This window comes from Petromyzon marinus, chromosome 34, assembly GCF_048934315.1.
Source record: "Petromyzon marinus isolate PM22_M1 ecotype Great Lakes invasive population chromosome 34, UKy_Petmar_22M1.pri1.0, whole genome shotgun sequence".
Taxonomy (NCBI): Eukaryota; Metazoa; Chordata; class Hyperoartia; order Petromyzontiformes; family Petromyzontidae; genus Petromyzon; species Petromyzon marinus.
The window spans coordinates 6,897,929-6,921,980 of NC_133700.1; the positions used below are offsets into that span (position 1 = coordinate 6,897,929).

The 24,052-nt window shown below is 45.4% G+C and overlaps 2 protein-coding genes across 2 annotated transcripts in view; one reads left to right on the forward strand and one right to left on the reverse strand.

Moving 5' to 3' along the window:
* Positions 1 to 2,349: 2,349 nt before the first annotated feature.
* On the forward strand, positions 2,350 to 13,383 carry CCT5 (chaperonin containing TCP1 subunit 5). Its single transcript, XM_032965533.2, has 11 exons — positions 2,350 to 2,600; positions 4,240 to 4,300; positions 4,605 to 4,769; positions 5,796 to 5,994; positions 6,604 to 6,796; positions 7,946 to 8,095; positions 8,649 to 8,768; positions 9,330 to 9,515; positions 10,202 to 10,339; positions 12,013 to 12,193; positions 12,857 to 13,383. The coding sequence occupies exons 1-11, from the start codon at positions 2,496 to 2,498 to the stop codon at positions 12,988 to 12,990; spliced, it is 1,632 nt and encodes a 543-aa protein (XP_032821424.1). The 5' UTR covers positions 2,350 to 2,495; the 3' UTR covers positions 12,991 to 13,383.
* Positions 13,384 to 14,898: 1,515 nt separating this feature from the next.
* Positions 14,899 to 24,052, reverse strand: part of ABCB11 (ATP binding cassette subfamily B member 11) — a 38,918-nt gene continuing 29,764 nt past the window's right edge. The window contains exons 22-28 of the mRNA XM_032965534.2: positions 23,374 to 23,577; positions 21,668 to 21,909; positions 21,103 to 21,259; positions 19,779 to 19,976; positions 18,949 to 19,155; positions 17,960 to 18,106; positions 14,899 to 16,704 (exon numbers count right to left, since the gene is read on the reverse strand). Of these exons, the coding sequence (XP_032821425.1) occupies positions 16,504 to 16,704; positions 17,960 to 18,106; positions 18,949 to 19,155; positions 19,779 to 19,976; positions 21,103 to 21,259; positions 21,668 to 21,909; positions 23,374 to 23,577 (1,356 nt within the window). The 3' untranslated portion in view covers positions 14,899 to 16,503. The remainder of the gene's footprint in view (positions 16,705 to 17,959; positions 18,107 to 18,948; positions 19,156 to 19,778; positions 19,977 to 21,102; positions 21,260 to 21,667; positions 21,910 to 23,373; positions 23,578 to 24,052) is intronic.

The window sequence follows — 24,052 nt, forward strand, 5'->3', positions numbered from 1 at the left end:
CCGACAGATTAATCCGGACAAGCCTAAACATTTATTGAAAATGTAAACGTTCTATAAAAATGCATAACTTTCCCCTCAATTAGCAATCCCAAAACATACAAACTGTGTTGAAAAAATACAATTCCATCCGGGTAAAAGCAATTATTATTGCTGCTCTCAAGAGGGATTTTTGGTCCTGGTCTGAAGTCGCTCTACCCCTACCACTACTGACTCCTACAACCCCTACTGATCCTCCTCACCCCTACCGGCCACGTTCACCCCTACTACAGTGACTCATCTACTTACAAACACTTGCTTTACGAACTTTCAGAGATACGAACAAACCTGTCCGTATGTCCATTTGCCTGTTCGGAACGAGAGGTATAAGTTCAACCGCTGCGCAATAGATGGTGGTAGTGGCGTCTACATCTGCAAAACATGGAGAACCAGTGGCATATACAGGAGATCATACAACTTTTAAAGCCATTATCCGTTGGCTTTAAAAGTTTGAAATCTACAGGAGTAAAGTTGGACTTACGAACAAATCAACTTACGAACAAACCTCTGGAACCTAACTCGTTTGTAATTAGAAGAGTCCCTTTATTGCTTTGACCTCCCCCTCCATTGACCTTTCAACAACCCCCACCACTTTCTAGATTTGAAGCTTTCGTGACTGCAAGGATTCATACTCTTTGGTTTTTCGGTAAAGTCACGATGGTAAAATAAAATACATGAAAACAACTAAATTAAATCACGACGCTTCGGAGGCAACACAAGCATCCGTCTTCAGGTGGCACAGTCACAGCAAAATAGCTGTATCAGGTGAAGAGCTCTGAGACACCCGAGATTATATACAGGTTAGTGGGGGGGGGAGCCAGGAAGGGCCGTGGGTGGGGAGGGGAGGGCTAAGTTAAGCCGCCTTTTGTTATGCTGCAGGGGGTTCGGGGGAAGCGGTGGCGCACTGCACGAGAGCGAGTACAACCACTGGTTGAAATGGAAATGGCTGTACAATTATAAGGCAGCTAAAGTTTGACTGGGTTGATGACATCTTTCCAATGGTTGCTCAATTTGAAACCATCCTCTCGGTTGAAGTTGTGTCTATGTTTTTTTTTATATCTGGATGGCTTCATGGACAAATCTTTGGTATCGGAGAAAACAATGTCATGAGAACCCCGCTATGTTGAAACATATGATCAGCCACGGCCGAAGAATTCGTTCTGCCGTGTTTCAAATCTACCCAAACCCGTGTCTAGGGGAAGGGGCGGGGTCGGAACTGAAAGGGGCGGGCCTATAGCAGAAGGGGCGTGTCCTGAAAAGGAAAGGCGCAGAGCCGAAAGAGGAGCGGTTTCCAGAGTTTGAACTTCCCCGTTGATTTAAAGTCACAAAAGCGAAGCCGAATTAAATAAGTGCAGCAGGCAGCAAACTTGTAGTTCCACAGATGGGGCCACAGGCCAAATAGTCTGAATAAAGTCTCCATACAAGCAAAACGTTTAATCAAATTGGCCGATTTTTTTCATAGAGTTTTCACTAATAGCAACACATACTGCAGTTTCGTTTATAATGGATAATCTTTACGAGAGTTGTCGTGACCCATCCTCCAACCCTTGACAGACGGACATAACTCACGCATCCACCGGGAGCTACATTGTTAGCAGCAGATGGCAATGCAGTAAAACACATTGGTGTACTTATACTTCTATACTGTACTCCCCTATCTTCACCGACCCGCATTGACCATTGTGGTGAAGTATGGCCAAATAACCCACACAATCACATCTACGGCGTGGGGAGGCCTTCATCCAGCAGTCACAGCTGTCAACCCCATACGGTTTACCCCGTATTCTTTGTACAGGGAAATTTAGTTTTGAGGTCTATACGGTGTGTACAGCAGTTTCAATACAGGCAAAAAATGTATTTGCCTATTTGTTTGTGTTTCTCCCTTGTGATGGGACTTTGTACGATTAACGTTGAGATTTATAAGGGCACGGGGTGACCAATCACGTCTGACTTGGTCTGTAATAAGGAGTTGTACAAGTATGAGCAGTGCCTGCGCACGTGCAAGAGACCTAGAGGGAAAACCTCTGACCTAGCAACCCTCTGATATGCCGCCTCCCCTCCAACGGTCTACGGTTACCAAGGTAACAGTTGACATTTCCGGTGGACGCAACCATTACTAAAACGAAATCTTCAACGTCGACCCAAACATGCAATAAAAACGTATTTAATCCTTTCCAGAACTCCTTGTTATTTTTTTAAACTGCTATTTACAATTACGCTATTGCTCGTAATGTGTTGATAATTAGGCGCGTAACGTTTTAATGATTTTCGGCCGCGTCAAGTTGAAAACACCCCTCTTGTTAGGGCTCCAATAGCACGGTCCGTCGTGACGTCCTCTCCCCGCGAAGCCGGCGTCCATTGAGGCCGCTCGTTCCAGACGTTTCTGCGTGAGGTGGTTAAATCCGTGGCCATCCGTGCACGCGGACACTTGGAAGGAGGCCGCCGACGGCTGCAGCAAGATGTCGCAAACCGGCACTTTGGCTTTCGATGAGTATGGACGACCGTTCATCATCATTAAAGATCAGGACAGAAAGTCGAGACTCAGCGGCCTGGATGCATTGAAGGTACAGTGCACCCGGTGTACAGTGGTGGATCTTTCCATTGGCTTCTATGTCGCAGTGAACGTGAACGATAAAGTGTACCATTGTGCTTTATTTTTAATTTAGATATTGCGCGAATCGTTCGTGTGTGTCCCTAAAAATACGGTTTGGCTTTTGAATGAATTCGTGTACAGTCAAGTAATTCATTCGGAGAATGACAATGTAGAAAGTGTCCGCTGCATTGGGATGTCGGAACAAAGCTACAGACATTCTCCTCGCACGTTCGGATAACATTCTGCGCATTTCGCGATGCCCTGCATTGAGCTCAACAATGACGCATTTAGGCAGCAGTGTATAGAACCAATGAACAAATAATCGCTCTCGGTACGCCAGATCTCTTCAGACATTGCCTCGATGAATGGAGATGGTGACCACGCGTATTTAAACAAAATGCTGCAGGATACTACGCGGGGCGGCTGTGTGGTGTGCAGCAGAGGACGGCGCAGCAACAACAAAAAAAATCCAAAGTGCTAATGTTACAACGTCTATGCGTCAAAACCCGCGTTTGCCAAGGCGGTGAAGTATAATCATAATCTCCCCCGCTACCGGCACGGCGTGGAGGTTAGGCCCCTCGTACAGCATTTGATCGACACTCGCGACGGGAGACCCATTCGATAAGGGAGTTTTTATTTTGTGTGGGTGTGTGAAACATGGCACTCAAAGACGCGTGCGACAGCTCCCCCACCACACCCACATTGGTAGCGGTTGGTGCAGTTTCTCCATTTCAGGATGCGCCACGGGCACTTGGAATGACGAAAGCAAATGCAAAATAAATACATATATAACGAATGTGTGGCGAGTTTGCACAAAACAAAAGATACGTCGTCTCTTGTACAAACAAAAACGCAGCCACAATCGTCAATAGCACTGGCTTAGCGACCGTTATCTATCCACTGCTGGATGAAGGCCTGCCCAGGCCGCAGTCGTGTCCTACGTTTCGGCACTGCATCACAACAGAAAGATATAGATGAAGAGACCGACGTTTCGGGACGTGGGTCTTTCTTGCATGTATGTTGAACTTCATTCGCACCGTGCGTAGCCAACCGTTGCTGATAGAAGGTGCTGTACTCTTTACCGCGTCTCAACACGGGTTTGACGCGTTATAATTTATTTTGATGTCATGAATGACTGACCATTTTTGTACAGTATACAAATAAATATTTTTTCATTACCGAGAATTCAAACTCGTATCGTACGATCTAGGACGTACAACCTTATACAACAAGACCTATACATTTTTGGGTTGGAATGTTTACTCCGTGATTCGAAGTCGTAATGATTAAGGAAGGTGCTTCATGCAACTGGCCACTCATGCCTGGCAGCGGCAGTCGATCATGTATGCACGTGTGGAATCGCAGACAGCGTGATGGCAGTATTTGCAGTCCAGTCTATGATGGAGCTGATTGTGGTTGGTGGTTGTTGCACATGGTGCACATAGGTGTGTGGTTCGCACAGTGGCGATATCATCAGACCGTGTTGGCCGCATGGATTTGGAATCGGATGAGCTTTGAAGCTCTTTTTCACTGATGTCCAGTATGATGGGGAAAAGGGGGTTGTGATCTAATTGTTATATGCATGCTGGGTCTGCTTTGTGTTCTGACAGTCGCACATTATGGCAGCCAAGTCTGTGGCAAGCACTCTGCGGACATCGCTTGGACCCAAAGGTATGCATTCTATCGGCGTACAAATAATTTCACTTAACCATTTATCAAACATTTTACCACTGTTTTCCTCCTGATCACGATCGCTTGTGTTGTGATCGAAACGTCGTAGTTTATTTTTTTTTAATAAATTTGAACCTATCTACATGACTTTACCGAAAGACCGAAATAATATTTACCGCATGAAGTTAATGAAGCTGATTCTAACATCTCTTCTGTATGCTTTTCAGTTTCTTGATCCTTTTGAAAAATGTGTGCGGAATGATATTTAATTCACATTAATGGTGTTCTTACCTAACTTGTGTAGGGCTGGACAAGATGATGGTGAGCCAGGATGGCGATATCACGGTGACAAATGATGGTGCCACTATCCTGGGAATGATGGACGTGGAACACCAGGTGGCCAAGTTGATGGTGGAGTTGTCGCGCTCCCAGGATGATGAGATCGGAGATGGCACCACTGGTGTTGTGGGTACGTGACTTAAGTTATGCACCACATCCATTTGCACTGCACTATAGCTTGCTGGAGGACAAGCTGATTATGCCAACATTAATACGTTTGTACGTCAGTTATATAGTTTCATGGAATCAATGATTCTACTTTACAGAACAAGTTATCAGCTGTTTTATCCAACAAATGTAACAATTTATGTATTTTTGTTACATAGTAAAATATAAACCTTTAAAAAATGTAAAGGTTCCATTGTGTTATTTACAGAATTAAAATTATACAACTTAACATATTTAGAAACCAGTGAAATGTTGAATATTTAATGGACTTGAACTATTTAATGTATACAGTACATTAGATTAATTACATATGTTGATTAAAAAACAAGATTGAAGGTCTGCCCACGCCATGTCAATTGTAGAGGTTATTTCCCCATATTTTGCCATGCTAGTCATTGCGGGTTATAAAGTTCGGCGACCCAGGACCACTATCACTTTCCATTATTGTTTCAGTTGTGGCTAGGAATTAACTGTTTGCTGATTTAAAAGGGCAGTGCACTAACAATCACAGCGAGCTTCATTACATAGGTTGAAGTTCTATCTTTTTTTCACAAATATTTTTGTTACAGCTTCCTAAACAACCAAGTCTACTACATCCATATTTTAATCATTTCTAAATTGAAACTAAACTTTTTATTTTACCAGGTAGGGCCCACTGAGCTACATAGCTCTTTTTCAGAAGTGACCTGGCCACAAATTATAGCTCAATGAAGCGGCTTATCACGTGGAAATTTATAGCAGCCAAATACTCTCAACGCATGTTTCTAAATGTGGACCCGGAGAAAATTCCAAGCGACCACGGGGAGAACATGCAAACGTCTGGTATATAGCCGTCAGGATCGAACCCACAACCTGTTTGTATACCAGGCGAGGTAGTTAACAATTCGCCACCACAGCACCCATCTGTGAGAGGAAGACGTGCCTATCTTATATACATAGTACTTCGTTGGCTTACGATGTGCTCACCGAAGGCTGATTTGTGAAACAGTGCTTGCAGGCGCATTGCTCGAGCAGGCCGAGCAGCTCCTGGACCGAGGAATTCACCCGATCCGCATCTCCGACGGTTACGAGCAAGCGGCGCGCGTGGCAATTGCTCACCTCGACTCCATTGCCGAGTCCTACCCCGTGGACCCAGCCAACACCGAGTCCCTCGTGCTCACCGCAATGACTACGTTGGGCTCCAAGATGTACGTGTAGTACAGTACTGCACTATCTGCACACTAGGAGTCCACCACGGTCTGTGCCTTGTGAGAGTACGGTGATTAGAATTAGGTCTCTTGTAGTTGCATTAATCGTTATTCAGTGCAATAATGGATTACACTAGTGTTATCCAATGAGTGTGAACACTTCTGAATGCCGTTGAATCTTATTTTCATCTGAGTGGCTTCAGTGAATTTCTCAAGCTAGTAATATTTGTGTAAATTGTTATGGTGAAACAAATGTTAATTATTTAGTAAATAAACAATTTGTATTCAAAGAAAAAATCTAATGGTGTATGAACCTTTTGGGTTTGTTTCAGCACATGACTGATGAGAATTGTAAGCTTGAAACCCAAATCGTTTGCCTTTTTAAACAAATGGTGTTGTTAAACATTGTTTCAGTAGGTCCAGGGGCTGATAAACTAAATGCCATTTTATTTTAATTCTACTTCATGAATGAGCCCCCCGGCTGTGTCGGGTGGTAGCGGGTTTAACGACGCATTTATATTAACGCGATCTAACCCAAAAAACCTACATTATGAGCCCCCCCCGGTATTTGTATTGATTGCTTCAATACCTTTTTATGCGCCTGTGTAGTGTGAACCGCTGCCAGCGAATGATGGCCGAAATTGCCGTGAATGCGGTCCTGTCCGTGGCCGATCTGGAGCGCAAAGACGTCGACTTCGAACTCATCAAGGTGGAGGGCAAAGTGGGTGGACGGCTCGACGACACGGCGCTCATCAAGGGCGTCGTCGTAGACAAGGACTTCAGCCACCCACAGATGCCCAAGGTGCTTAATAATGCACACATACGCAGTACACACACCGCCCCACAAGAGATTATGTTACAGATCTCTTTCAATCCACTGCAGCGCAGCATAAAGGCCCCGACCATGTGCCGAACTGACCATGGGGATCGTTTGACCACATTTCAACACGCTGGTCAGTGCTTGTTGGTGAAGTGAGGGGCCAGGATGTGGTGGGTCTCAGTTATTACAAACTGTTGATGATAGCCATGGCCACAACTCATATTCAAGTCACTCAGTTCATAGTGCGATGTGCCAATCCACTGTGCCACTGCTCTACCCTGATCCATCTACTACAGTAAGTATTATAGCGTTATTGCTTTGTGGTTGGGTATATTAATGCCACCCAAAGAAAAAAATGGCTTTAAAATTAATGTGCATGTAGCATATGTTCATACTGTACATTAACGTGTGCATATAAATGCATTTTTCTTTACAGAGAACACAAGGTACACCACATGCATAATACAGGGCATAGTAGATACACAGGCCTATATTCCTGCACTATTCACAGGGCAATGTAACCTACCGTCCACACATGTACACACAGAGTTGTAGCCTGCAAATGCAGTACAATAATACATATCACATGCTCATGAACCTAAACAGTTATGTCATACATTATGTAAGTGTATAAGTTAATGTCTTACATAGGAACTTCTGTAATTTGTTACATTTATGTGCTCTAACACATGCCGCGGTGAGACCCACGGGTGCCTCGGATAGCGGGCTCCGGTTCGGGAACACCCTTTGATAAACCATTTCTCGGGTCTTTATTGATTGTTCACGCTTACGATGGCTTTCAGACCGCATCCATTATTTTCGTCTCTCCCCCCCCTCCTCTTTTCCGAACATAGATGGACTTGTCCATCTGAACAAACTGTAAAATCACTCTCCGTGGTGCTTGCGTTAAAAAAACACCTTTTTTCAAATTTTCTTGCTGTGGTTTTCACACCTCATGATGATTGCTTGTGTTGCAGTCAAAAAGTAGTGAGAATTTTATTGTTTTATATTTTTATTATTTTATTGTTTCCCTTCTACGTGACTTTACCGAAAGAACCAAGAATATAGATTTATTGCACATTGAGAAGGCCCAGAGACTCAACATTTTATGATTTGTTCTCCCCCTTGTAGGAGGTGATTAATGCCAAGATCGCCATTCTTACATGTCCGTTCGAACCACCAAAGCCGAAGACAAAGCACAAGCTGGATGTGACATGTGTTGAGGACTACAAGGCTCTGCTGCAGTATGAGAAGGAGAAGTTTGCTGAAATGGTCCGCCAGGTGTGTATGATCTCACGATGCCAACTGCCTCACCTGACTCCTGCTGTGGACTTCCACGGTGGCGAGATATCTGCCTCGCCTGGTATGCAGGAGGTTGTGGGTTCGATCCCGACCATGATATATGCCGTGTGGTGGCATGGCGCGATGTGATTCAAATATGAATAAGCAAAAATATTTACTCGTATGAAGGGAAATTGGTAAACACGTTAGCCGATTTCATATTTCTGTTAAAGCAGGGTTAATGATGAACATGGTACATTAATTACCTTTTTGTGCATGTGTGTCAATGCACAAGCAGTCCCTTGTAGGTCTGTGATGTACTATTGAATGTTCTGCCAGTGTAATTGTAAAACATTCATGATAACCATTTGTATCATGAAGTACTTTCTGCCATTTTCACCTACCTGCGTTTTATGTCTCTGGTTGAAATGCAGCATGCAAGTAATACCCAGATCCGTATTTATTATTTTCTACAAAATATTACAGGTCATATGAAGTTATCACCCTTTGTATAATCTTGGCATTGCCCCCCTGTGCATATGTTTGTGTACAGGTGAAGGAAACTGGAGCGAATCTAGCCATCTGCCAGTGGGGATTCGATGATGAGGCCAACCACTTGCTTCTGCAGAACCAGCTGCCAGCTGTGCGTTGGGTTGGGGGACACGAGATTGAGGTTTGTGTTATTTGTTGTACTTCACATGGGGAACCTCCGCTCTTTCATTTGTCATGAATCTGTCACAATTCCATTCATGAATAATATATTTTTTTTAATATTGTGGTTCATGTATAATCTATAGTGGCAGGGTATTTCATAACCAAATTTCATGCAATCTGCGCTTGCAGCATTTATACGAGTCCACTGTTGATGAGACTTAGAATGTCAAAACTAGTCCAGTTTGCTTCACCAATAGTGGTGGAAAATGTTGGTCAAGGGGCGTATAAGCGCTGGTTGACTTGAGGTTGTATCTTATTTTAGTTTTTGCATGTTGAAACATGAATTGGAATACGTGAATAATTCAGGGTACTTATTATTGACACGATTGCATTTTAATCAACAAATCGTGACATCCCTCCTGGCAGTGCTGTCAGGACTTTAATTGTTAGGCCATTAATACACCTGCCTGTATTTAACGCTAATTCAACATTTACGCAGCAGAGTGGATTGAGTTTTGCTGACGACGACGATTGTGAAGTGAACATTGTGAATTCGCTGCCCCTTTAATGCTGTGCACAGCTGATCGCCATCGCGACGGGCGGTCGCATTGTCCCTCGTTTCTCGGAGCTGACGGCCGACAAGCTGGGCCACGCCGGCATCGTGCGGGAACTGTCCTTTGGCACCACCAAGGATCACATGCTGGTCATCGAGCAGTGCCACAACTCCCGTGCAGTAACCATCTTCATCCGTGGAGGCAACAAGATGGTATGGCGTTCACTGCCATCGCCAGCACTTTTGTAGTGTGGTTGGTGGGTGGGAGGGTTAGTGCGGCATCTTTGTACTTGGTTAGAACGAGGTGCACGCCAGTGGCCAATCCAAGGGGGGTTAGCGATGAAAACAATCGGCCCCTTTAGACTCTGAATCTTCGTATTCCATTGATAATTAGGAGAAGAAATACAAATACACTTCCGTGTGATGTAAAACAGGCACGTGTGATGCTTGCTACACACGCGTGCTGCGGCGTGAACCAAAGGCGGATCTAATAACTTCCATTTTTACATCGAGGGTAGTGAACATTACGTGCGCTTGTTTTACATGAATGGACAAAATGAGTTTACCCGGTCTTATCTGTAAGATAACTAGCTTTGGTACATCTCATGCATTGACATTGCTCTGTACCAATGCCTGGATATGATTTTCCTTGCTCTGCACATCAGATTACACTCTCTCAGCAAATTAGGATTTTGGTCAGGAAATAGCTTTTCTTCCAGATTTGTGGTATATAATTGGTCATCTATGTAAACAAAATTGAAGCAAATCAATGTCGTTTATTTGTTCCCTGACCGACGTGCTCCCTTTATCTGTGTTTTATTGTAATTGTGGTTTTATTTAATAGTAAAATATATATAATAAAATTGCCTTGATATCGCAACCCCGGATTCTGTTTTTAGATCATTGAAGAGGCCAAGCGCTCCATCCACGATGCTCTGTGCGTGATCCGCAACCTGGTGCGAGACAACCGCGTTGTGTACGGAGGCGGATCTGCTGAAATCAGCTGCTCATTAGCCGTTTCGGAAGCTGCAGACAAGGTAACGATCGCAAATGATTTGTTTTTAACCTGTTCCAATGATGTACGTCATCGGTTTTTCTTCCGATTCTGGTCTCAACCGGAAGAAAAAAATCGAATTACTTAATTGATACTGAGGCTCCCGCAAGGCCATGCAGGAGGGCATGTGGCACAGTTTGTCACCAACTATCATCGAAGTGCGGTCGTGTCGCCGCAGTTCTCCGCAGCGAGTACAACGTCTTTAAAAACAAACGGCGCTATGCCTCTCTAAATGAAATGAACGCTGAACCGCTTTGCGCGTTCCGGGATTCATCGGTGAACGGGACACCTACCCTGCAACTTGCAGGAATCTTGAAACGGGATAGGGTTAATAAAAGCAGCCTCGTACGCCGGAGCGTCTCGGCTTTTAACACGCGATACGCGACTTGCATCACATCTTGTCTCAAGCGTTTGAAAAGGGTTTGCACCCCCTTGGCGCAAGCGATGATGATTTTTTGTTCTATGGTAATTGAGCAATTTCACAAATTAATTGCACATCAGTAGAAAATTCAGAGTAATTTTGATAGTGCATATTAGGTGTATGTCACGGTAATTAAGTGTATATATATAGAAACAGGTTTATTTTGTAAGAAGGCATTGGTTTGAGATGTACATGATTTCAACTGAAGGCACGATCAGACCAAGTGTGGATACAAATTTCAGTCCCACATCGTTTTGCCAGTTCTCCCTTGTGATGAACGGTTGACAAATTAATTCTATTGGTTTACATGCTATGCCTAATTAAAAAAAAGCTATTTCATGATTAGGTTCATAATTACCCACACACACACACCTTTTAATGTCTGAAATGTATATCTAAAAGTCTTGGAGCTGCTATATTGGTACGTTTAAGCAGGCTAGGTGTCCTAGATCCCTGACAAACCCGATGTCTCTTGACCAGGAGTTACGGCTTTGTACTGCATTAAATTTGACAAAATATTAAAATTAGATAGGAATGCCATTAAAATATGAAGATTAATTTACAGTGGATCTAAATCAGGGGTGGGCAAATTTCTTCACTCGTGGGCCACAGTGGTTTCTAAATTTGACAGAGGGGCCGGGCCAGGAACAGATGGATGGAGTGTTTGTGTGAACTAATATAAGTGACATGTAAAAATCATTACATGAAAGGATTTGGCCTTTAACAGGTAGCAAAGCATTTATTTGCAAGGCAATTTAACAAATTGCACGAACATAAACAATACAAAAACATGTCGTAACTCGCGGTCAAAGTGCGCCATCTAATGGGGAAATGGGGGCATTACAGAAGAGGAAAATTTAATTTAATAATAATATTTGGACAAGTTCGGCGGGCCGGATTAAAAATCCCAACGGGCCGTACTTTACCCATGTCTGATCTAAACACTCGTGCATTCATATCCATTCTTCTGCGCGTTCGACATGTGTAAAATCATTGGTTTAAGAATATCGCATTTCCATTCGTGTTTATCTTCATGAATCCCATGTACAAAAAAAAGTGTGAAACAAAACTGTCAACGTTCATTAAATTGTACAGACGGTAAATGGTTACATCCCTTTATCGCGTGGAAAGTTTAGTTAAAAATCGATTATTTACACTGGCGTGGGCCTGCATGCGGATTTCTCTTACAACAATGTGCTCAACGGACACGCGTTGTGTACCTGTGTGCCCTCAAGTGTGCGACCTTGGAGCAGTACGCGATGCGTGCGTTCGCCGATGCGCTGGAGGTGATTCCCATGGCGCTGGCCGAGAACAGTGGCCTCAACTCCATTGGGGCACTGGCAGAAGTGCGGTCTCGCCAGCTGGCTGAGAAGAAACCCTACCTGGGCATCAACTGCATGCAGTCATCTTCCAAGGGTAAATAATGGCTGCTTGGGGCAGGCAACCCTCTATTGCGTGCCTGATTGATGTTCTGTTTCCAAGGAGACTCAAAAGGGGCAAAACCCAATAAAATTAATGTTGTTTTGTAATGATAGGGCAAAAGCTAAAATGTGCGCAATTAAGCGTGGAGAGATGCAGCCACGAGGCATTGAGACCTGTTTTTGTCTGATATGGAGTAATTGTATTGAAATCGCTACAATGTGTATCACTTATTTATTATTGATTTCTATCCATTGACATTCGTAAACAAATGTCGACTGACAATTTTATAAAGTAGCATTATAAACTTAGCTCTTTCGGTAAAGTCACGTTGAAGGGAAACAATAAAATATATATAAAACAATAAAATATATTGTTTCCCTTCAACGTGACTTTACCGAAAGAGCTAAGAATATAAATGACTGCAGTCACGAAAGCTTTAAATCAAAAGTAGCATTACTTTTGTAAAGGGTTTGTAGTCCTTTGCCAATTCATAATTAAGTAATATGAACAGTTTTCCCCCTAAAATATCAAGTCCTAACGTCTAAGAGTCGATACAGCATATCATTTTAGTTACTATTTCACTCCTTTGTGTGGTTTGCCATTTTGCTATCTCCATTTATAATGTGTAATATTTGTGGGTCTTTGTTGTTGTTGCAGGTGACATGAAGGAACAGCATGTTATAGAGACACTCATTGGTAAAAAACAACAGATCTCTCTTGCAACGCAGATGGTCAAAATGATTCTCAAGATCGATGACATTCGAAGCCCTGGCGAGAACATCGATTACTAAAATATCCACAGGCACCTGCCTCAGCTGAGCCCCCCCCCCCGCCCTCTCTTTGGTCAATGCTTTTCAGACATCCACAGCACGATGTTTACCTGTGGTCCCGTGATGATATAACAACGCTCATAAATTGTACTGCTCTTGCATGCCACCAAAATTAAATTGCTTAACGTGTTGATAAACATTTCTTGACACTTATAATCTTGCACTTGTGTTTCTTAATATCCGCGGTGTGAGACATGCCCATACACGTTTGTACCAAGGTTTTATGATGCATGTCTCCAGGATATTTTTTTGTAAGAGCAATAGCCTACATTTATGTAATGCAAAGTCAAATGTCGTTTTGGAAGCAAGGCTGAGGCACTGATGTTGAAATCTAAATACACCTTATTTGTGTCACCTCATTTGCCTTGTGTTTTATTTGAGCTGTGTGGTTATTTACTCTCCTTCGTGGGACCGTCAGAATATTACTGCTTACATAGGTATACTCTTTGGTTTTTTTTGGTAAAGTCACGTAGGTAAAATAAAATAAATGAAAACAACTAAATTAAATCACGACGTTTCGGAGGCAACACAAGCTTCCGTCTTCGGGTGGAAACCGTCAGCAGATTATTAACCTGTATATAATCTCGGGTATTTTAGAGCTCTCTTCACTTGATACAGCAATTTTGCTGTGACGGTTTCCACCCGAAGACGGAAGCTTGTGTTGCCTCCGAAACGTCGTGATTTCTTTTAGTTCTCATTTATTGTATTTTACCTATGTGACTTTACCGAAAAAACCAAAGAGTATGATACCTTGCAGTCACAAAAGCTTCAAATCTAGAATTACATCGGTATGTTCAGATAAACAACACGGATAACGGATACAACCATATGCCAGCTGTGTATGAAAATGAGTACGTAATTTTTATATTTTTAGATCTCAATTTTAGTTGTGTATGCAATAGATGTTTTAATTGATATTTGAAGTAATATGTAGGTTTTAGTCACTTTTAATTTCCGGTGTTTTGGTTCCAATTCCCAATGTATTGTATTATTGGCGCCATGTCGTGAGACAATCTGCTCAGAAAAAAAACCTGGAGGTGTATGCTTGCAATTGCAGAGAAATATGAACACAGGCAAGAGAACATTCAAATTCGATATTAATTTGAAAAGTGTCCTAAGAAGGGGTGATGACCGATGGTCAAGACTAGTAACGAGGTAGCAAGATAACGTGCTGAAGATGACAACCACCATGGAGATCGTGTGATGACAACTCGTGTGGAAGCTAGATCAACTATTGCAAGCCTGATATATGGTGGTAACGTGGGAAGACCTTGATCCGGAGGTGAATAGGTCATGGCTTATATTGACTCGATCATGAGTCGACAGTTGTGAAACTTGCAAGCGTTACATCACAGCACTTAATATGACCCAAGCTTATTGAACCTGCACATCTTCAGCCGAAACTACCCATTGGCTCATTCTGGTCAGTGGAGTTGTTGGGTCACAGATTTGCTCGCGGATTCCCAACGCTGCTGGGCTGCAAGGGAGCGAGGTGAAGACTATAGCACTGAGAATCACCCATTCGTATGTGGAGTTTCTCCATGTATTCCATTTCCTCCCACAACATGCTCGTTAAAAAGCAGTTGGGTAAACATCAAAATGCATGATTTTCTCCAATGCGAGTTGAACCTCAATGAGGCTTTTTTGTGCTGTTCGTGTGAAATGGCGTCCTGTGTGACCAGCATGCCTGAAGATCAAACTTGTTAATTGGTAATACAGGTTTTTTTTTGGGGTTAGATCGCGTAAATATAAATGTCTTTAAATCCGCCACAGCCAATTAGTAAGGTTTGTCACGTTAACAGAACATGCTAATTCGTTACGAGCACAGCACACCGGTGTGTTGGAGCAAATTCACAACATTGAAAAAAATATAATTGGACCAACTTTTTTTTATTTTGGATATCCCAAGTTCACAACACTTAGTATGTGTTCATTATTAATCGGCAACAACCTTTTTTTATACAATCCGTGTAAAATATGTACCATAACATTTCTCTACATTTATCTATATTTAAGTATTTTATGTTAAGACGCTCAACTACATCCCAGTCTTCAGTCAAAACATCTACCTGCTCAAAAAATGGAGCGTCTTGCATTGACGGTTCTGAGCCAGTGGTGGAAATTCCACATTGCAATGGCTGAGAATAAATCTGAAGGGCAAACCACTTGCCCTTCCACAGTGGAATTAAATGAATGAGCAACACGACTAGCGGTCAATATAACGTTCCTTTCTACTTTCCAATTCCCCATAATGCACCCAGATATAAAGCTAAGCGGCGATTTGAACCTGCATGGTGCTTGGATGGGTAACCATCACGCACAAACAGGATGCTATAGGTTTGTTGCTGGGTTATGTGGAGGGCAGCAGAGAACAGTGCAGCAACATCTATTGTGATAGTGTACTGTGCTGCTACGTCTGCTCCCCGCCAACACCAACCCGCACTGACCCAGCATGGTGAAGTATGGTCAAATAACCCCCCCCCCCCCTCCACCAAGGCCTGCCAGGCATGTGGGGCGGTCCTCATCCAGCAGTGGATTGTCACGAGGGATTGAACATGCTTGAGGATAATATAAACATGAAATGTTTCCAACAATAAAAAAGTCCATTAATCAGGATATCTTATCCACGTATGATCAAATTGTATCCTTATAATGTAATCACTAGGCTCACAATTGCATGTAAAACAAAGTTGGTGCGTGTAAATATGTATACATAAGAGCATTAAGCCCGTGTGTGTACGTCCACACACTGCAGGGAAAAAAACGTTACACTACTTCCTATGACAGTTTATATAACTCGGGGGTGAAGAACCCTCTACTTGGCGAGGGTCGGATACAACTTTCACGTAGCTTTAGCGGTCCACATTAACACAGCTCAAGTCAACGCCTGCCACTTCAAGAGGCTTTCGCATTGACAGGCGTGACTGAGCGCGCTCAAATGATAAACGCGGCATCGTTGCCAGGTTTAAAATATTCCCCCCTCCCCTCCTTCAGTGAAGGATAAATGTCATTTGTGGACCGTTTCAAAGTGGGAGGCATCCACGTAGGCACGGGCTGGAAGAAATAAAGTTGTGGGCCATGTCTGGCACATGGGCCGTCCGTTCCCCAACCTCTGATAAAATACCATCTTAAGGTCTCAACAAGTGTTGAGTGATGTTGTCAGCATTGCGACAGCACATCTCTCTTGCAAGAGTGACCCGGGTTAAGCGTTAATGGAAAATTAAATGCGATTTCATAGTTTACTACACTCTAAATGAAAACGTAAAGGTGGCATTTCAACGGTGTCATTTAATTTTAATTTCAGCTTGGCCTGTCCAGTTCGGCGAGCTGCAAAATATTTCCATACCCGGCACACCACATCCAGTAGACCTCTCGTCATGGCTGTGGCTGTTTGTCACCCGCCACCTCCTCCAGTCTACCAGAGAACCGGAAAACATTAAGAAATGAATCTCTGCCGTATAAATAACGACGATCTTAGCTCATGGTAACGCCTGTTGTAACAAGCTTGTAGTAGGCGCCCTGCGCATCCATGAGCTCATTGTGAGTGCCCTTCTCAATGACCAGCCCCTGGGATATGACGGCAATCTGGTCGGCGTTCTGGATGGTGGAGAGGCGATGAGCGATCACGATGCACGTGCGGCCCTGGCGCGCCTGATCCAACGCAGATTGCACGGTCTGCGCAACAGTTTTCAAACACACGCACGATTAACATTAACACATTCTCATGGATTACGGTGTCAATAAAGTAAAAAAAAAACTATTTTTTTTATTTTTGGTGACTTTACCGAAAGAACCAAAGAGTATGGATTTCTGCAGTCACGAAAGCTTCAAATCAAGATATTTTTTTTTTATTTTACCTGGTAAGGCCCACTGAGCGATATAGCTCTTTTTTTAGAAAAGACTTGGCCACAATTTGATAGCTCAACAAAGTGGTTTAACATCACGTAGCAATTTATAGCATCCAAATACACAAAGCGCACGCTTCTAAATGTGGAAGGATAAACCAGCAGACCCGGAGAAAAATCCACTCTAAATATACAGGCGTCGGGGTTGGGATCGGACCTACGACCTCCTGTATACCAGGCAAGGTGGTTAACATCTCGCCACCGTGGCACCCTTCTACCAATCTGGTCACACAGAAACACCTACCTAATCATAAGATAATAATACTTTCATTTTATATAGCGTCATTCATGCCAACGGCATCTCACAACACGCGACCATTCATTATTTTTAAGGACTAAATCCCATTCACGCGGTTGGCTACGCATGGCGCTAAATAATCCCTATACACACCCACACACGTACACAGCAAGCAAATGAAAACCCCACTACGGAGCAAAATAAACAAATTAAGAAATGCCACCAAAACAAAAAGCACAGACAACAACAACAACAACAAAACGTTACCACGACAAAGAAATTAGCCCATTGGGTCTCGACATCCCAGATCACAACCCCAACTTCCCAACCACGTCAGATGCCGCACCCCACAACTAAACATTACCACTGGATACGCACCCTGTGTGGCCCGTAAGGAGCCATCCATTTAGTCCGTATGCATGGAGGTGGGGGAGGGGGTTAACCCAAATGCGTTCGCTTGCGTATGGGGGGTCTACTGACAATGTCCGTACGCATATGAAACGGGGGGGAGGGGGTGAAGCCTCGATAATAATTTGTCTACATTGGCCTTAAAATTAGTTAGATAGTCCGCCGGTGGACTATCGGTTTGCTTAAACACGTGAATATTATTAGCCCTTGATCGTTTCTGCGTGGATTAAATATCGTCCGTCCTATAGCATTCGGTGGGGGGGGGGGGTGTGTAAGAAGTACGCGTGCGTACAGGGAGGGGTCAAGTTTTGACAGATTTTTGCGTCCCTGCTCAATGGATGGCCCCTAAGCGCATTGCTGCGTGCGTGTGAGACGTCACCTGCTCGCTCTCGGTGTCCAGCGCTGACGTCGCCTCGTCCAGTAAAAGGATCCTGGGGTCGCGGATGATGGCACGCGCGATCGCCACCCGCTGTTTCTCCCCGCGTGACAGCTGCGCACCTTTATCTCCCACGTTGGTTTCATATTTCTGGCACGGTAACATGGAACAGATTTACTTATTCATTCATACAGATACGTGCGCTGTGCAAAGGCCAATTTAATTTTATTTTAGGAGAAATAAAAAAGACTGATTGTGAGATGCATGCTTGGAATTACATTGACAGACTGAGGATTAGAGAAAAGACAGGTTTATTGATGTCATCCAAACTATAAAAAAGTAAGTGGACAACTAAGCGGGCTTGGGCAGGACTAGGAAAGACGATGGTCGATCATGAATAATAATAACCGAGTGGCAGCAAAGGAATGGAACCCGTCCGAGAATACGTCCACTGGGGAGATGGAGCGATGAAATGAGATCAAGTGCAGGTGCTAGGCGGATTATTAAATCACAGGATCGTGGCGGCAGCTTGGGGAGACCTTCATCCAGCAGCGGTTTGAGTGTGGCTGATTATGATGATAAAAAAAAAATTGATGCACGTGTACAGTCCTTTTGGTGACTTAAATCATGAAAAAAATATATACTCTTGAGACCTTGGCTAAATAACAAGTGTCTGTAACCTGGGTTCAAACCCAGCTTTCACAGCAATGTCGCTGACATGGGAGCAGCCTGCCGGCCACGAATGCACTATAAATCGCGTAAAATCATTGCCGCAGTTTCATCAAGAGCACGATCTGACTGTACGTCGAACATCAAACCAGCGGACAGGAAATTAAGCTCTCTTGGTTGAAAGACGCACCGACAGCCTGAGAGGTGGAGAGACAGCACCGCAAGGGAGATATCGGCGGCAGGGGGGTGGGGGGGGGATGGCCAAGCCACAACACTTCCCGGGGGGGGGCAAGGGACTCGAAGTTACTGGAGGAGGACGTTACCTCGGGCAGGCCCATGACGAAGTCGTGCAGCTGTGCGGCTTTGGAGGCATTAATGACCTCTTCCCACGTGAGCTCGCGGAAGTTGGCACCGTAGCGAATGTTGTCGGCAATGCTGCAGTCGAACAACACCGGCTCCTGAGACACGATGCCGATCTTGGAGCGCAAGAAACCCACGTTCACCGTGCGAGAGTCCCTCCCGTCGATCAGCTGAGAGAGAGAGAGAGATCACAGTTATGTCGCGGATGACGCAATGCAAATTGATGTCGATGATGCAAAGGTGCGCGCGTGTGCGTTCGTTACTGGGCGGCTTGACTGCGCCGCGATTCATCCGTTCAAATGCGTTCTGAGAAGAGTCATAAAATTGAAAATTGGGATAGTGCATCGTGGGAATTAGGCACAACTTAAATGGAAAGTTAAGATAAATAGTTTACGGAAAAGCATGCACACGCGTATGGATTGTGTTAGGCTTTCCAACATGTGGTTTGTCTTTGGAATTAGGATTTTGGAAGCTGACCGGTAGTCAGGGAAAATTTAACTTTGCTCTCGATTGTGTCTGCATTTCTTTGGGCAACCCTTTGACAAATGTGGCCACTTTTCAATCGGGTAATTCCCCAATAGCAATACAACTTTATACTTCAGGTTGATTCACATTGGATCATCTGCATGCGAGTTAAAGTATCACCCCCCCCCCCCTTTGCAAAAATATGGACGGACAAAACCAACGCACAAACACCTTCACACTGAAATTGCGTCCGTTATCGAACGTGAACGCGGATGAATGCACGATGGGAAATTGGCCCCACGCGGAGGTCATCTCTTGGTCCACTCACCACTTGGCCTCCGTCTGGATCGTAAAAGCGTTCGAGGAGCTGCACACTCGTGCTCTTCCCACAACCGCTGGTGCCCACGAGCGCCAACGTCTGCCCAGGCTGAACGCTCACCGAGAGCCCGTTGAGCACCTGCGTGTCTGGCCGGCTTGGGTACGTGAACGTACAATTGGTGAACGTCACGTCTCCACGGAAGCCATCCTGCGCAACGCGAAACGACACCGTGTCATTGACTTGCATGCGGTGCTAAAATAAGTCATTCACAGCCCCGTGCCATTCATAGTGATCTGTCAGTCCAGATGCCCGCCACCGACCTCCCAAGGCACCATAGTGGGTTCAGTTGAACCGCCTCCAGTGTGTGACCGAGGCTGGGTGCGGTGCTTCTTATGAACATCGATGGGACGTCGTTCTGCTACGTGACAGGCCGCCGTGTGACCGCGGGGGAAGCGGGAGACCGTGGCACCCCATCGTCTCCGGCTGTGAAGTTCGTCAGGGCGTGCCGGGCGGTACTGGTTGTTGTTGTTGTTGTTTACCCTGCACGTGCTGGAGGTGGCTGTCGCATGGCTCTGTGGCTACGTTGGCTGACGTCCACTCACACGTGTAACATTGACATACGTATGTATTCGTTTATTTATTTACTTTTCTATGTGTTTCTGGTGCTGTAACTGTATCAAAGCGTTCGCTAAATTAAAAAAAAATATACAGCCCTGTGTTCGATCCACATCTGGATGAAGCTTTCCTGCGCCTTGTCGGTCATGGCGGATGTTCGACCATACTTCACCACGCTGGTTAGCTCCGGTAGGTGAAGGGCGGCCCAGGACCGGTTCAGATATCACTCGTCAATGATATCAGCTACGGCCCGGAATCGAACTCAGTTGGCTATGTCCGTAGCGCAGTGCACTAGCCACTGTGCAATCACTCCACCAAAATAACCTTACGTAGAAATATATATTTTTAAAATGACAATCCAATTCTCTGCTGAATGAAGACCCCCCACAGCCTGTTAGTTATGACGGGTTTTTTGGACTATACTTCACCACACTGGTCAGTGCGAGTTGATGAACGAGTGGGGGGGGCTGGGGCGCAGGATTATTTCAAATATTGCTCGCCACTTACATGAGCCACGGCTGCGTATCGCACTCAGGTTAACGACATCGTAACTTACGTGCGCTGGGCACTGCAACCGCTGCTCCAAATGTTCATACCATACACCCGACACGGGCGATGGGCTCAGTTGGACCCTCGAATTCGCAAGGCACCCTACCGCGAGTCAAACGCCCTCAACCCAGACGACGAGCACGGCGTAATGGCTCTGACCGCGACTCACCCACGATACTCCTTTGTCTGGAGAGGAGTCGATGGCCGGAGTTCGGTCGAACAGCTTGAAAAGACGAGCTGCCGAGATCTTGGCCTTGGCGTAGTCGGGGGCGTAGGACGACGCTCGGCCTAAAGCCGTGCCGCTGAACACCAGAGCCGAGAACACCCTGCCGCGAGATTATTGGAAGATTTTTTTTAAAAAATTACAGTCATGTCATGGTTTTTTTTGTTGTTATTCAGCCACAATGGAGCAATTTCATTGAATACGCCCCCCCCCCGCCTCCTCCACCACCACCACCACCCCTGTCTTTGTCCATACAGCAGCATTTAACGACGAAATGAAACGTGCAGATTTATACTCTGCTAATGTTTTTCCCAGGTCCCTTGGTCAACCGAGTGGCCCCGGAAAATATTCCGCGCGAGATAGAAAGCCTCGGGGTGGGGGGGAGGGGGGGGCGGCGGGGTGGGGGTTTACGAGGGTCATCGGCGACGATCTTTTCCCCGCGGACGAGTCCGAGGGCCGGCGTCACGCGTCAAAGCCCGAGCGGCGGTCGAACCGCGGGGGCTTCGCTCACCTGAACACGAGCGGGAACTTCAGCCCGTCGTGCGCCACGAGGAAGCCTCCGTAGCGGAAGGAGGCCGCGTACGTGAAGAAGATGACGCTCTGCGAGAAGCTGAAGGTCGCGCCGAAGACGTTCGCCTTGCGGATGGCGGCGCGGTGCGGCACAGTCAGGCTGTCCGTGTACTGCTTCACGAAAGTCCGCTCCTTGCCCAGACCGGCCACCGTCCGGATGTTCACAATGCTCTCGTTCACCACCTGGGCGCGCGCATTGCGAGTCCGATTGTCCTCCGCACGGTGTGTACGTATATATATTCATAATAAAGGTTTGTCGTTGTTGTTGTTGTTAAACTGATGTATGTATTCTAGATTTGAAGCTTTCGTGACTGCAAGGATCCATACTCTTTGGTTCTATTCGGTAAAGTCACGTGACTTTGCCGAATAGAACCAAAAGAGTATGATGTATGTATGTATATGTATGTTTACATATTTGCTACTACCACCAATATCTGTATTTGCTACAACCACCATGTATGAACTTCTTTCGCGCCGTACGTAGCCAACCGTGCTAATCGGAGGTGCGGCATGGTAGGACAACAAACTAAAACACACAAACAGCGCAGTTCTGTGCTACACTGACACAACACGGCACGTATCACACTCACACTTTGCACTGTTAAGTTGTCTGCAGGAGCTCCCAGCACGCGGAGCAAAACGTCGGGCTTCACGCCGAACAACACGCCCTCGCGGCGGGAGCCCTATGATTGCGAATGTGGAGGAGTGCAACCCCGCTCGCCACCTAACCCACCTGGGTCCGGTGTTAATCTATCAACACGTGGTGAAACAGGAGCACGGTTTGTATGTGTGTTGAACTCCTATCGCACCGTACGTAGCCAACCGTGCTAACTGGAGGTGCAGTGTTGAGTCTATGGGCAGTGTTGAATCTATGGGTAGTGTTAGTCTATGGGCAGTATGTATGGTGAACTTCTTTTGCACCGTACATAGCCAACCGTGCTAATCGGAGGCACAGGGGAAGACAACAAACTAAAGATTAAGAGGTTTCAATCTAGACTTTAAAAAAGCATAGCTCCAGTGGCTTCCTAATATCGTGCCCGGACAGAGCTCATCATTTGCGCAGATGCGGTAGAGAGGAAAGCAGTCGACCTTCCCAATCATCAAGACCTCAACGACGTCCCTTGTCGTCGCATGAAGTCACGGCAAGCCCTTTTGGACCCATGCGCTTAACCTTAAACAATGCGAATTCAACTCCTGATGAAGCCTGGAGAGCTGAATGAAGTTCAAAAGAACTCACAAACAAACACCTAACGCAGAAGAAAGACCCAACGCAGAAGAACCCTGGGTTTGATCTTTCACGAAGCTCAGGGTCCACCCTAAATCCCATCAGCACAAACCATGGCAGATGCGGATACCTGATGCACAAATGGAAAATTAACAACTCTCCAGTGTGCGACTGTGGTCATCCAAAACAGACCGTACAACACACAACAACGCAATGCCCCCCCAATCCGCAAATACGAAGGAGACATCACAGCGATGAAAACTTTGCTACTCCCGACACGGTTGTCTGGCTTGACCACCTGAACGTGAAATTGTAAGTTGTAGCTCTGCATCTACACCAGCAGCCGTACGGACGAAGAAGACATTACAACCCGAGGACACGTCACAAGAGGTCCGCCGCCGGTCGGATCCCTCCGCACTCACCTGGCCGGCATCCTCCAATGCCTCCTTGTCAGTGTTGGCAAAGCCTGTGAGCAAGCGTGCCTGGAAGACGCCCGACAAGGCCAGCAGCGGCAGGAAGCAAGTGACGACGAGGCTCAGCTTCCAGCTGTAGTAGAAGGCGATGATGAACGCCGACCCAATGTTCGAGATGGAGTTGACGATCATGCCGATCTGCATGCCCGCTGCCTGAAAAGAAGGAGACATCCTCAGCCATGTGCAAGCGGCTCCGGAGCCGCGTGCGGCTCTTTAAGGGACCGCTTCGTGAGACGTTATTTAATTCAGGACCACCGTCACGTATTCACCACCGCACAGTGCGTTGCGGCTCTTGATACATTGAGGTTTTTTTTTTAATTTCTTACCAAATTCGAATTTTTTTTACCCGAACCCTGTTCATGCGTAATATCAAAGAAGGTGGGGGGGGGGGGGGAGAACCACACGTGCACGTTGATTGGATTCCGCAACGCTTTCCAACTTGCGATTTGTATTTAGTCGCACAGAAGCCGACACGGGGTAGTTGGCAGGGTAAAATTAAGTTGCGTTACTTTGGTTTGTGTATCCGAGCTTTTGGAAGTGTCTTGAGCTATTTGTCTAGTTTTCAATAGGCTAAGTTCTTAATAGCATCACGACATTATATCACATGCACTTTCATATTGAATCACCT